The sequence below is a fragment of the Notolepis coatsorum genome, assembly GCF_963971535.1.
Source record: "Notolepis coatsorum genome assembly, chromosome: 1".
In the NCBI taxonomy this organism is placed as follows: Eukaryota; Metazoa; Chordata; class Actinopteri; order Aulopiformes; family Paralepididae; genus Notolepis; species Notolepis coatsorum.
Genome location: NC_140165.1, coordinates 105,184,138 through 105,197,481, shown reverse-complemented (window position 1 = coordinate 105,197,481; position 13,344 = coordinate 105,184,138). Strand labels below are relative to the sequence as shown.

General features: G+C 45.4%; 1 protein-coding gene across 4 annotated transcripts in view; it reads left to right on the top strand.

The window, feature by feature from the left end:
• Positions 1-280: 280 nt before the first annotated feature.
• The window catches only part of LOC311235317 (endophilin-A1-like), a gene marked incomplete at both ends in the record, with an annotated part of 84,616 nt that continues 71,552 nt past the window's right edge, over positions 281-13,344 (top strand). For all 4 annotated transcript variants that reach the window (XM_084322745.1, XM_084322742.1, XM_084322744.1 and 1 more), the window contains one exon: positions 281-325. In XM_084322745.1, the coding sequence (XP_084178871.1) occupies positions 281-325 (45 nt within the window). The remainder of the gene's footprint in view (positions 326-13,344) is intronic.

Sequence of the window (13,344 nt, the reverse complement as noted above, 5' to 3'; positions counted from 1 at the left end):
TCGATTGAAGGCGTCACGAAAAACGTGGCGACGTTCCAGCAGTGCGCTCTCTCTCGCTCTCTCTCTCTCTCTCTCTCTCTCTCTCTCTCTCTCTCTCTCTCTCTCTCTCTCTCTCTCTATAGCCTGCAAATAGATAGCAAGGCTGGTCTAGTATATAACCCTCTCTTGCAGTTCATCTGTCAGAAACACGCTTAAAAGGCAACGTTTTTAACAACCCGTTACTCTAGGAGTACTAACAGAAAGAGGTCGTGTTTACCAAAAGAAAATAAAAAACGAAGCGATGTCCGTCGCCGGGTTGAAAAAACAGTTCCACAAAGCTACCCAGGTAAGGAGATATATTACTGCCTTAGTGTCTGTTTGTCCGGTGATGTACCGACATGGAATCACCGTCAACTCGTTGTTTCCCCCCTCAGTGCGTCTATTTCGAACACAGCGGCTCATAAACATTCGGTTTGGAGCGAGAACATAGTCTCAAAAATACAATATTGATGTTAATTAACAACACCTCGTCGCTACAAAAGTCGAGTCCTATCCATTAGCATCTCAGCATGTTTTGCTGTCGTTCAGTCCTCCAGATGGGAATGCCAGGCATCACACTAAAGTATATAGATGGACCACACTGAAATACGGAAGGAAGAATAATATATATGTCATAACGTTGACATAATAAGTCATAATAACACGGGGAATGCCATTCCATTCACATAAACCCGTCATCACATCATCTCCGGTTTCCTCTCTGGTTGATATTATTATTATTATTACGCAATATGAGAAGGGTGCACGGCCAATCTAGCCTTCATCTGTTCCATCTTCATCCTTATATTAATCCTTATATTAGCATGATCTTCTGTTCACAATTACAGATGTGGATGCTATTGTTATTCGTGCGGTTTCATTACAGGAACATTGGATATGCCTTTGGTTTCGGGTACACTTCCGGGCAAAAATAACGGTGCATGTTCACTCATATATGGGTATTTTATTTATGTATATTGTGAAATATATGGCTTGCAGCAGGGAGGGAAGCCTCGACGCGTTACACGTCTGCCAGTCGGGAATCCCCCCCACCCCTCCCTCTATATACATCCCTTCTCACTCCCTCCGGCCTCCCTCCATCTCTGTATCTCTCCATCACACACCCCTCCACCCCCTTTCAACCGGAGGGAGTGATAGGAATGAGTGCCACCAGGCCACAGCACAGCTCTGAAAATAACCACAATGAATATATGGATACATTGAAAATAGAATAGAATATAATTCCTCCATCCATTCATCCCTCCATCCATACATCCATCCATACATCCATACATCTCTCCATACATCCATCCAACTCGCCATCCATCCATCCATCCATCTCGCCATACATCCATCCATCTCGCCATACATCCATCCATAGGACCATTTTAATGCAAAGGATGAATCACCAGCGCTGCCTCTCCTCTTTCTCAGTGATATTTGAATTCGATCAATGATTGAAATCAGATAGAAAACAAACACAATATACTGTAATCAGATAGAAAACAAACACAAGATATACTGTAATCAGATAGATACACACAACATATACTGTAATCAGATAGATACACACAACATATACTGTAATCAGATAGATACACACAACATATACTGTAATCAGATAGATACACACAACATATACTGTAATCAGATAGATACACACAACATATACTGTAATCAGATAGAAAACAAACACAATACTGTAATCAGATAGATAAACATAACATAAAATGCTGTATCTGCTGAAATTACATAGATAACACAATACTGTATCTGCTGAAATCACATAGATAGCAAACAAAACATAATGTATCTGCTGAAATTACATAGATAACAAACCCAACATATACTGTAATCAGATATAACAAACCCAACATATACTGTAATCAGATATAACAAACACAACATATACTGTAATCAGATATAACAAACACAACATATACTGTAATCAGATATAACAAACCCAACATATACTGTAATCAGATATAACAAACCCAACATATACTGTAATCAGATATAACAAACACAACATATACTGTAATCAGATAGATAACAAACAACATATACTGTAATCAGATATAACAAACACAACATATACTGTATCTGCTGTAATCACATAGATAACAAACCCAACATGTACTGTATCTGCTGTGAGTGAGTGAGTGAGTGAGTGAGTGAGTGAGTGAGTGAGTCAGTGAGTGAGTGAGTGAGTGAGTGAGTGAGTGAGTGAGTGAGTGAGTGTGTGAGTGGATGAGGGGTAAGTGAGTGAGTGTGTGAGTGGATGAGGGGTAAGTGAGTGAGTGAGTGAGTGAGTGAGTGAGTGAGTGAGTGAGTGAGTGAGTGAGTGAGTGAGTGTGTGAGTGAGTGAGTGAGTGAGTGAGTGAGTGAGGGAGTGAGGGAGTCAGTGGATGGATGGATGGATGGGTGGTGTGTGTGAGTGGGTGAGTGAGTGAGTGAGTGAGTGAGTGAGTGAGTGAGTGAGTGAGTGAGTGAGTGGGTGAGGGGTGAGTGAGTGAGTGAGTGAGTGAGTGAGTGAGTGAGTGAGTGAGTGAGTGAGTGAGTGAGTGAGTGAGTGAGTGAGTGAGTGAGTGAGTGAACGGGTTAATGGATAATGGATGGATGGATGGTGTGTGTGAGTGGGTGAGTGAGTGAGTGAGTGAGTGAGTGAGTGAGTGAGTGTGTGAGGAGTGAGTGAGTGAGTGAGTGAGTGAGTGAGTGAGTGAGTGAGTGAGTGCGTGCGTGAGTGATTGAGTGAGTGAGTGAGTGAGTGAGTGAGTGAGTGTGAGTGAGTGAGTGAGTGAGTGAGTGAGTGCAGAGTGAGTGAGTGAGTAGTGAGGTGAGTGAGTGAGTGAGTGAGTGAGTGATTGGAAGCAGGACAGACAAACACTTATGTGTTATTTATTTGTTTATTTATTTGAATCTGAAGCCAAGTGTCATGGAAGACCATTTGTATGGTTTCTTCCTTTGTGGCCTCCGATCTTCTTTTGAGGACTTCAGAATATTTAAGAAATGTTCAACAATTCACCATATATACATACATATATCCATACATCATTTCTGTACATAATTCTCTCCAGCAATGCTGGTAATGTTTTTGCTGTGGTGCCCAGGACTGCTAATGAATTATAGGAAACATTGCTAAAGTGATTGAAAATGCCAGTACGCCTGTGTGAGGGGGGGGGGCTGCTGAGGGGGGGGCTGCTGAGGGGGGGGGGCTGCTGAGGAACCCAGATGTATGAATCAACCAGACGCTGCTGCTAATAACCAGCGGTGTGATGTCATCAACCATAGCCAGGGGAACCAGAGAAAGTACTGTGGGGGGAGAGAGAGAGAGGAGAGAGAGAGAGAGAGAGAGAGAGAGAGAGAGAGAGAGAGAGAGGGAGAGGGAGATGGACACAGATAAAGATACAGAGAAAGGGAGAGAGAGAGACAGATAGACACAGTGATCCAGTTCATCAACATGGATTATTCATGGTTATGTATGCACGGGGACACACACATTCACTCACTCTCTCTCTCTCTCTCTCTCTCTCTCTCTCTCTCTCTCTCTCTCTCTCTCTCTCTCTCTCTCTCTCTCTCTCTCTCTCTCTCTCTCTCTCTCTCTATCTCTCTCTCTCTCTCTCTCTCTCTCTCTCTCTCTCTCCTCTCTCACTCACACACACACACACACACAGACACAAACACCTACACACACCTACACACTAGGGCTGACCCCGGTCGAAAGGAGCCGTAGTCGACTAGCCAACGTCTTAGTCGAATACAAAAAAAAATTATAATAATAATTAAAAAAAAATATCATTCTTTCCAAAAGAAAAGAGGCTAGAAGCGTGGCTAACGCTAATGGCACGCATACCAGCGAGGCTAACTGCCTACGGAAACAGGCACAGAGGCACTGAAAGAGGATTTCACCCATCTAATGAACACACTATAGACTAGACAAATAAGATAAGATAAGATATTCCTTTATTGATCCCCTTGGGGAAATTCAGGCATCATAGCAGCATGGGGGAAGGGGGAAGGGGGGGGGGGGGTACAGGTAGTAAAAATAACACAAGCAGTGTAAACAAATAGGTCAATATAATTTACTATCTAACTAACTGAAAAATATATTCACAGTATTCACAGTGTCATATAAGGTGCAGTATGCGCATAAGGTAGTGTTATATCAAGATGTATCCATCAGTGGACCAATTGCATGCTTTTGCAGAGGACAAGAAGCCTTCAGTCGACTCCTTCAGACATTAAGCACGGCCCACAGCCCAAATGGAATGATAAAAAATAAAAAATAAAATATATTTTTTTAATAAAAAAGAAATTATATATATATATTAGTTGCTGTCAAACGATTAAAATATTTAACTCGATTAATCGCATGATTGTCCATAGTTAACTCGCGATTAATCGCAAATTAATCGCATTTTTCTTTTTCTTTTACCTTAAACAGATCTTTTTCAAGTTCCAAGTTTTAATACTCTTATCAACATGCGAGTCAACAAATGCTTGCTTTGTGCAGCCATTTAACACAAAAGGATGACCCTCATGCATTGCAAATTTGCATCAAATTCAAAACAGAGTGATGCACAAAATAACTTAAAAGAAAATAATAATTTAAAACAATGAATAAAGTGTGCATGAAATAATAGGGGAAAGAAAACGTTAGGAACTTGTTACATTCACACACACAAGGGCTGATTAATCACACACCCCCCTCTCTCCCTCACACACACACTCTCCCAGCTCTTTTTCTCTTTTGCCCCTTCCTCATCTCTCTCACCCCCCTCTCTCTCTATATCTCACACACACACACACACACACACACACACACACACACACACACACACACACACACACACACACACACACTTCAGAAACAAACATAGTATCAATGAGAGCATCAATAATACACCTGAGTGAAGTCTAGTAAAAAAAAAAAAAAAAAAAAAAAAAAAATGTTTAGTTAATCTTGAGTTAAAAAAATTAGTGGCATTAATAGAATCGGGAGTTAACGCGATATTAACGCGATATATTTGACAGCCTAATATATATATATATTTTTTTTTATAATAACTGACTAGCATCCTATCTGACTGATGCTATTGGACCATAATAACTGACTAGCATCCTATCTGTCTGAGGCTAAGATAACAGACTAGCATCCTCTCTGACCGAGGATATGACCATTGCAATAGGAGGTGTTGTAGAGACATGTAGAGAGGTGGCAGATGGCACAATGAAACACCTTGTCCCATCCAGCAGGGATGAGGCTAAAGGTGCCCCTTAGCCATGCCAGCTCATATAGAGCGAGGGTGTCAAACAGACTAGCATCCTATCTGACTGAGGCTAAGATAACATACTTGTATCCAGGGCCGTAGCCAGGGTTTAGAAATTAGGGAGGTCCATTTATTTTTTTGGCCCAGACCGGCCCACCATAATCGGTCGGACACTATCCACCAGTACACCATCCTTGCGGTCCGCTTAAATATGCGTACCTACTGTACTATTCCCCCAAACCACTACAAAGCTGGGTAGTAAGTGCCATGGACAAGTGTAGCAGTGCAAGTGGACCAGTGTACTCACTCCCTCTTGGCTGAATCTTGTTTTGGGTGGTGATGTAAAAACACCTGCATCATAGCAGGCTCAGGATGGGCAAAGTAGTCTATAGCCTGTTCATCCCTGTCTCTCTCCTCCACAACCTGGCTTGACTAGACATAAGGAGAGAGAGAGATGATTACAATTAACTCGTACAACATTTTCCGAAGATCGGGATCGAAATTTTTAATTTTTTTTAAACGGATTTCTTTTTAATTTTTATTTTTTTTACTTTATTTTTTTTATTCAACAAACATGCCCATGTTCACGTCTTAAACTCATACTGAGGCCTTAGTTTTGGTTTTAAATTGCATATCATCATTCATTTATTTATTGTCACACAGAGCAGAAGAATTTTGCCAAAACAAACGCATTTCCTTTGATTTAATTATACATCAAATGATTTATGTCAAGGATTGCAATGCCTCGCTTGAATGAAGTTAACTTTTCACCTGGATAACGTCAACATTCAGGGTGAATGTAATGTGAGAAGTTGGGATTAAAAAAATTAAAAAAAATTAAATTTTTATTTAATTTTTTTAATCGGATCGGGAAAGATCGGTATCGGTAGATACTCAAAATCATATGATCGGGATCAAATCGGGAGCAAAAAAATTTGATCGGGACATCCCTAGTTAACACTTTCACTGCCCAAGCTAAATTCCTTTTTACCTCCTTGAATGCCCAGCACCACTTCAATGTTAACGTTAATATCGCCTAATCTATGTTTTAAATTATGGCTATGTGTCTAATCTGCCCGTCGCTTATCAAAGACTCATTTTCCAGTCAACATTGTCGTAGCAGATTGTTTTTTTATCGCTTCATTTCCGTTTTCTAGCATTTTGAAAAGCACTCGTTTTTATGGAAAAATTAAGACATTCCATGATAATCGCCCTTTACTGGAATACTCTAGAACGTTGTCATTCCTCCCATTCACGAATCATTTTCAAATAAACGCTAGATCATCGATAGTACATGTGTACGCACGCACGCTCTGGCCGCGAGCTGAAAATCGATTCTCCTATTTCCTGACCGCTCACACAGTCAATCAACAATATCACATAATCACATAAAAGCTTATATCTCCGTGAAAACGAGTCTGATTATCCTAAGACTGGTAACATAGATTCCTTACCTGAGATCAGATGGTATCCAAATGGATTATTCCAATTCCTGATCGCCATTCTAAAAAATCGATCCTTTTATTGATTCACCGTGTATACTGTAAAAACACATAATCAGATAAGATAAGATAAGATATTCCTTTATTGATCCCCTTGGGGAAATTCAGGCATCATAGCAGCATGGGGGGGAGGGGGGGAGGGGTACAGGTAGTAAAACAACACAGTATACAGGTAGTAAAAGACAACACAGGCAGTGTAAACAATCCCCGCTGCTCTGAGGCTCACTAGTGGAGCTGATCGACCCCGGCTGCGTGAGTGAGAAGTAAAATGTGGAGTCAGGGATTTTGTTTCTCATTCATTTTCATTGAGTTCAATCCAAAAGGTGAATTACCATCTGGGAGACGATAGGGGGTGCTTTTTCACATCTGGAGTGGCTGAGTGGCTGAATTTCCAACGGTAGACTCGGTTGATGAAATATGATTTCAGATCGCTAATAAAAAAAAAAAAGAGAAAATACGAGAATTCTCGTGAGTGGGCATTCAACCCCGCGGGGGGTAAACCCGAGGAAACTCGGGTTGGGCAATCAAAGTGTTAATGTGCCTACCATGTGAAGGTGCATGATCAATGGACAGCACAACAACTATTTGTGTAGGTGGAGACTAGAGCTACCACAGATAGTAATAAGTTATAAGAGTAAGTAATCCATACCATATATATCCTAATAGTTACCTTATTACCATACTTGGCTGAAGATAAACTTTGCTGCCTGCCCTGTTGTGAATGTGTTTTTCCCTGTAGGCTAATACATAAGTAGGCATACATTTTTGCAGTTGAGCAAAAATTAGCAGTTGAGTAGGCTATGTGCTGTGTTTTTATGTCTTCCATCGAGGACCACCTTGGAAATAAGTGTTTTAATGAATGCTTTTAGGTGATATCCTCAGGAATACAAATTGGTCAAGATAATTTGGTTTTATGATGTGTTTTTAATTTCCAAATACAAATCTAATCAAATAAAAAAAGCAGTTTTTGCAGTTGAGCTACAGGTGTTGTATATTATACAGCCTTTTCATGCATCTTTATCAAGGGAACCCTTATCCTAATGATTTTTTAAATAATATTATGATGATACGATATGGACCTAGTAGTTGGGTCATCTGTGGCACTTCGTTTCTCAATGGATTTGTCATCTAGGAGGGTTAATAAACAATTTTAGCCGGGTGTATTTAAAAAAAAAATGCGGGACAATTTGTGAGAGACCAAAATCCAAAATGGCTGCCGTGGAAGTAAACTTTTTAATGGTTTGACTTACAATGATGCACAATACATGGTACCAGCCCCCTCTCAGTCATGTACCAGCCCCCTCTCAGTCATGTACCAGCCAGCCCCCTCTCAGTCATGTACCAGCCTCCTCTCAGTCATGTATACCAGCCCCCTCTCAGTCATGTACCAGCCTCCTCTCAGTCCTGTATACCAGCCCCCTCTCAGTCATGTACCAGCCTCCTCTCAGTCATGTATACCAGCCCCCTCTCAGTCCTGTATACCAGCCCCCTCTCAGTCATGTATACCAGCCTCCTCTCAGTCATGTATACCAGCCCCCTCTCAGTCATGTACCAGCCAGCCCCCTCTCAGTCATGTACCAGCCTCCTCTCAGTCATGTATACCAGCCCCCTCTCAGTCATGTACCAGCCTCCTCTCAGTCATGTATACCAGCCCCCTCTCAGTCATGTACCAGCCTCCTCTCAGTCATGTATACCAGCCCCCTCTCAGTCATGTATACCAGCCCCCTCTCAGTCCTGTATACCAGCCCCCTCTCAGTCATGTACCAGCCTCCTCTCAGTCATGTATACCAGCCCCCTCTCAGTCCTGTATACCAGCCCCCTCTCAGTCATGTACCGGCCTCCTCTCAGTCATGTATACCAGCCCCCTCTCAGTCATGTACCAGCCCCCTCTCAGTCATGTACCAGCCCCCTCTCAGTCATGTACCACAGCCCCCTCTCAGTCATGTACCAGCCCCCCTCTGTCATGTACCAGCCCCCTCTCAGTCATCTACCAGCCCCCTCTCAATCATGTACCAGCCCCCTCTCAGTCATGTACCAGCCCCCTCTCAGTCATGTATACCAGCCCCCCCCCCCCTCAGTCATGTACCAGCCCCCTCTCAGTCATGTATACCAGCCCCATCTCAGTCATGTACCAGCCCCCACTCAGTCATCTACCAGCCCCCTCTCAGTCATGTACCAGCCTCCCTCTCAGTCATGTACCAGCCCCCTCTCAGTCATGTACCACAGCCCCCTCTCAGTCATGTTCCACATCCCCCCTCTCAGTCATGTACCACAGCCCCCTCTCAGTCATGTACCACAGCCCCCTCTCAGTCATGTACCAGCCCCCCTCTCAGTCATGTACCACAGCCCCCTCTCAGTCATGTACCAGCCCCCCTCTGTCATGTACCAGCCCCCTCTCAGTCATCTACCAGCCCCCTCTCAGTCATGTACCAGCCCCCTCTCAGTCATGTACCACAGCCCCCTCTCAGTCATGTACCACATCCCCCCTCTCAGTCATGTACCACAGCCCCCTCTCAGTCATGTACCACAGCCCCCTCTCAGTCATGTACCAGCCCCCCTCTCAGTCATGTACCACAGCCCCATCTCAGTCATGTACCACAGCCCCATCTCAGTCATGTACCAGCCCCCTCTCAGTCATCTACCAGCCCCCTCTCAGTCATGTACCACAGCCCCCTCTCAGTCATGTACCAGCCAGCCCCCTCTCAGTCATGTACCAGCCTCCTCTCAGTCATGTATACCAGCCCCCTCTCAGTCATGTACCAGCCTCCTCTCAGTCATGTATACCAGCCCCCTCTCAGTCCTGTATACCAGCCCCCTCTCAGTCATGTACCAGCCTCCTCTCAGTCATGTATACCAGCCCCCTCTCAGTCATGTACCAGCCTCCTCTCAGTCATGTATACCAGCCCCCTCTCAGTCCTGTATACCAGCCCCCTCTCAGTCATGTACCAGCCTCCTCTCAGTCATGTATACCAGCCCCCTCTCAGTCATGTACCAGCCAGCCCCCTCTCAGTCATGTACCAGCCTCCTCTCAGTCATGTATACCAGCCCCCTCTCAGTCATGTACCAGCCTCCTCTCAGTCATGTATACCAGCCCCCTCTCAGTCATGTACCAGCCTCCTCTCAGTCATGTATACCAGCCCCCTCTCAGTCCTGTATACCAGCCCCCTCTCAGTCATGTACCAGCCTCCTCTCAGTCATGTACCAGCCTCCTCTCAGTCATGTATACCAGCCCCACCCTCAGTCATGTACCAGCCCCCTCTCAGTCCTGTATACCAGCCCCCTCTCAGTCATGTACCAGCCTCCTCTCAGTCATGTATACCAGCCCCCTCTCAGTCATGTACCAGCCAGCCCCCTCTCAGTCATGTACCAGCCTCCTCTCAGTCATGTATACCAGCCCCCTCTCAGTCATGTACCAGCCTCCTCTCAGTCATGTATACCAGCCCCCTCTCAGTCATGTACCAGCCTCCTCTCAGTCATGTATACCAGCCCCCTCTCAGTCCTGTATACCAGCCCCCTCTCAGTCATGTACCAGCCTCCTCTCAGTCATGTACCAGCCTCCTCTCAGTCATGTATACCAGCCCCACCCTCAGTCATGTACCAGCCCCCTCTCAGTCATGTATACCAGCCCCATCTCAGTCATGTACCAGCCCCCACTCAGTCATCTACCAGCCCCCTCTCAGTCATGTACCACAGCCCCCTCTCAGTCATGTACCACAGCCCCCCTCTCAGTCATGTAACACAGCCCCCTCTCAGTCATGTACCAGCCCCCCTCTCAGTCATGTACCACAGCCCCCTCTCAGTCATGTACCAGCCCCCCTCTGTCATGTACCAGCCCCCTCTCAGTCATCTACCAGCCCCCTCTCAGTCATGTACCAGCCCCCCTCTCAGTCATGTACCACAGCCCCCTCTCAGTCATGTACCAGCCCCCTCTCAGTCATCTACCAGCCCCCTCTCAGTCATGTACCACAGCCCCCTCTCAGTCATGTACCAGCCCCCTCTCAGTCATGTACCAGCCCCCTCTCAGTCATGTACCAGCCCCCTTTCAGTCATGTACCACAGCCCCCTCTCAGTCATGTACCACAGCCCCCCTCTCAGTCATGTACCACAGCCCCCTCTCAGTCATGTACCACAGCCCCCTCTCAGTCATGTACCAGCCCCCCTCTCAGTCATGTACCACAGCCCCCTCTCAGTCATGTACCAGCCCCCCTCTGTCATGTACCAGCCCCCTCTCAGTCATCTACCAGCCCCCTCTCAGTCATGTACCAGCCCCCCTCTCAGTCATGTACCACAGCCCCCTCTCAGTCATGTACCAGCCCCCTCTCAGTCATCTACCAGCCCCCTCTCAGTCATGTACCACAGCCCCCTCTCAGTCATGTACCACAGCCCCATCTCAGTCATGTACCAGCCCCCTCTCAGTCATGTACCACAGCCCACTCTCAGTCATGTACCACAGCCCCATCTCAGTCATGTACCACAGCCCCATCTCAGTCATGTACCAGCCCCCTCTCAGTCATCTACCAGCCCCCTCTCAGTCATGTACCACAGCCCCATCTCAGTCATGTACCACAGCCCCATCTCAGTCATGTACCAGCCCCCTCTCAGTCATCTACCAGCCCCCTCTCAGTCATGTACCACAGCCCCCTCTCAGTCATGTACCAGCCCCCTCTCAGTCATGTACCAGCCCCCTCTCAGTCATGTATCAGCCCCCTTTCAGTCATGTACCACAGCCCCCTCTCAGTCATGTACCAGCCCCCTCTCAGTCATGTACCACAGCCCCCTCTCAGTCATGTACCAGCCCCCTTTCAGTCATGTACCACAGCCCCCTCTCAGTCATATACCAGCCCCCTCTCAGTCATGTACCACAGCCCCATCTCAGTCATGTACCACAGCCCCCCTCTCAGTCATGTACCACAGCCCCCTCTCAGTCATGTACCACAGCCCCCTCTCAGTCATGTACCACAGCCCCATCTCAGTCATGTACCAGCCCCCCTCTCAGTCATGTACCTGCACGACTGGTGGGGGGGTGCTTGGTAAGAGATGTGATTGGGCCGGCCCAGTGTCAGTCAGTACCAATGGGCCGATGTCCCAGCCTAGTGGTGGGTCGGTCATTGACCAAACTTAAAAAAAGAAATGTAAATTATTTAATTTAAAAAAAAAAAATGTATAATACTTTTTATTTAATTTTTTATAATAGTTACAAATAGTTACAGAGGTCCAGACCTCGGTGACCTCATAGCTGGCTACGGCCATGCTTGCATCCTCTCTCTCTGAGGCTAGGACCATCATAACAGACTAGCATCCTATCTGTCCGAGGATATGACCATTGCAATAGGAGGTGTTGTAGAGACATGTAGAGGTGGCAGATGGCACAATGAAACACCTCGTCCCATCCAGCAGGGATGAGGCTAAAGTTGCCCCTTAGCCATGCCAGCTCATATAGAGCGAGGGTGTCGAATTTCCAAAAGGGCTGAAATGAAACATACAGATGATTGTGTGGGCCAGACACACACAAAAAAGGGTGAATTTTCAATAACAACTAAAAACATGACAAAACTAAGAACATAATGCTAATTCGGATAACCCTGTGTTTGCAGTTGAGACATGTGCATTGGGGCACAGGGAAATGGAGGTACGTTTTGATTTGTATCACAGGCTAGGAGAGGCAGCAGACCAAAATTAATTGATAAGCAAATTCAGCCTGGGGGCCATCTGAAAATGCCAGATGGGCCATATTTGGGCCGTATTCTTGACAGAGCATGTGAGCGGAGCGGAGCACGAGCGGAGCGGGTGGATTTTGAAGTGAGCGCGGAGTGGGTTTTAGTGATGGGTCAGAGTGATTTCCGGAGCGAGAGCTCTCCTCCGCTCCAAGCCGCTCCGAGCCGCTGAGTGCACACGATCACAGGTATTTTTGACACAGAGGTAAAAAAAAAAAAAAAAAACAGGTAAAAATAAACCTCCAGTCCGTACACACACACAGTGGTTTAAACTGATGTAATATACATGTAGTACAATGCCAAAGCAATAGGTGGCGATGTAGTTCAAACATGAAGGCCATTTTCAACCAATCAGAAGGGTTGAACGCGTCACTACACGTCCTGATCAAAACAGAAACCCGCCATCTTTAAATTACCTCGCGTGAACCATTAGCAACATAGCATTTATTTGCAGCAAGAAACAAAGTGCAATAAAAAAAAGGATGCATTCACTGTGTGTTCTGCCTCATTTGTTGATGAAACAAAGCCAACATCAACACAATGTACCACCAAGAGCGGAGAGTTTAGTCTCACAAAAAGAGCGCTGATAGCTTACATGCTAACGTGATTGGAATTTGCCATTATAAACGTTAGCATTGCGGCTAGCGTACATTAGCGTAGTAACGTTAACGCTAGTAGAATGAATGGATGAAAACGTTATTTAACAGATTGCAGAATGGGTACAATACAATACGGCTCAATACAAACAATTGTTAAGGGGGTGCAGACTATTGTAGTTTGGTCAAATCAAGCAAATTTACATCATCAAAAAATCGGATTTCCCCGTCATTTCTTTCTGCT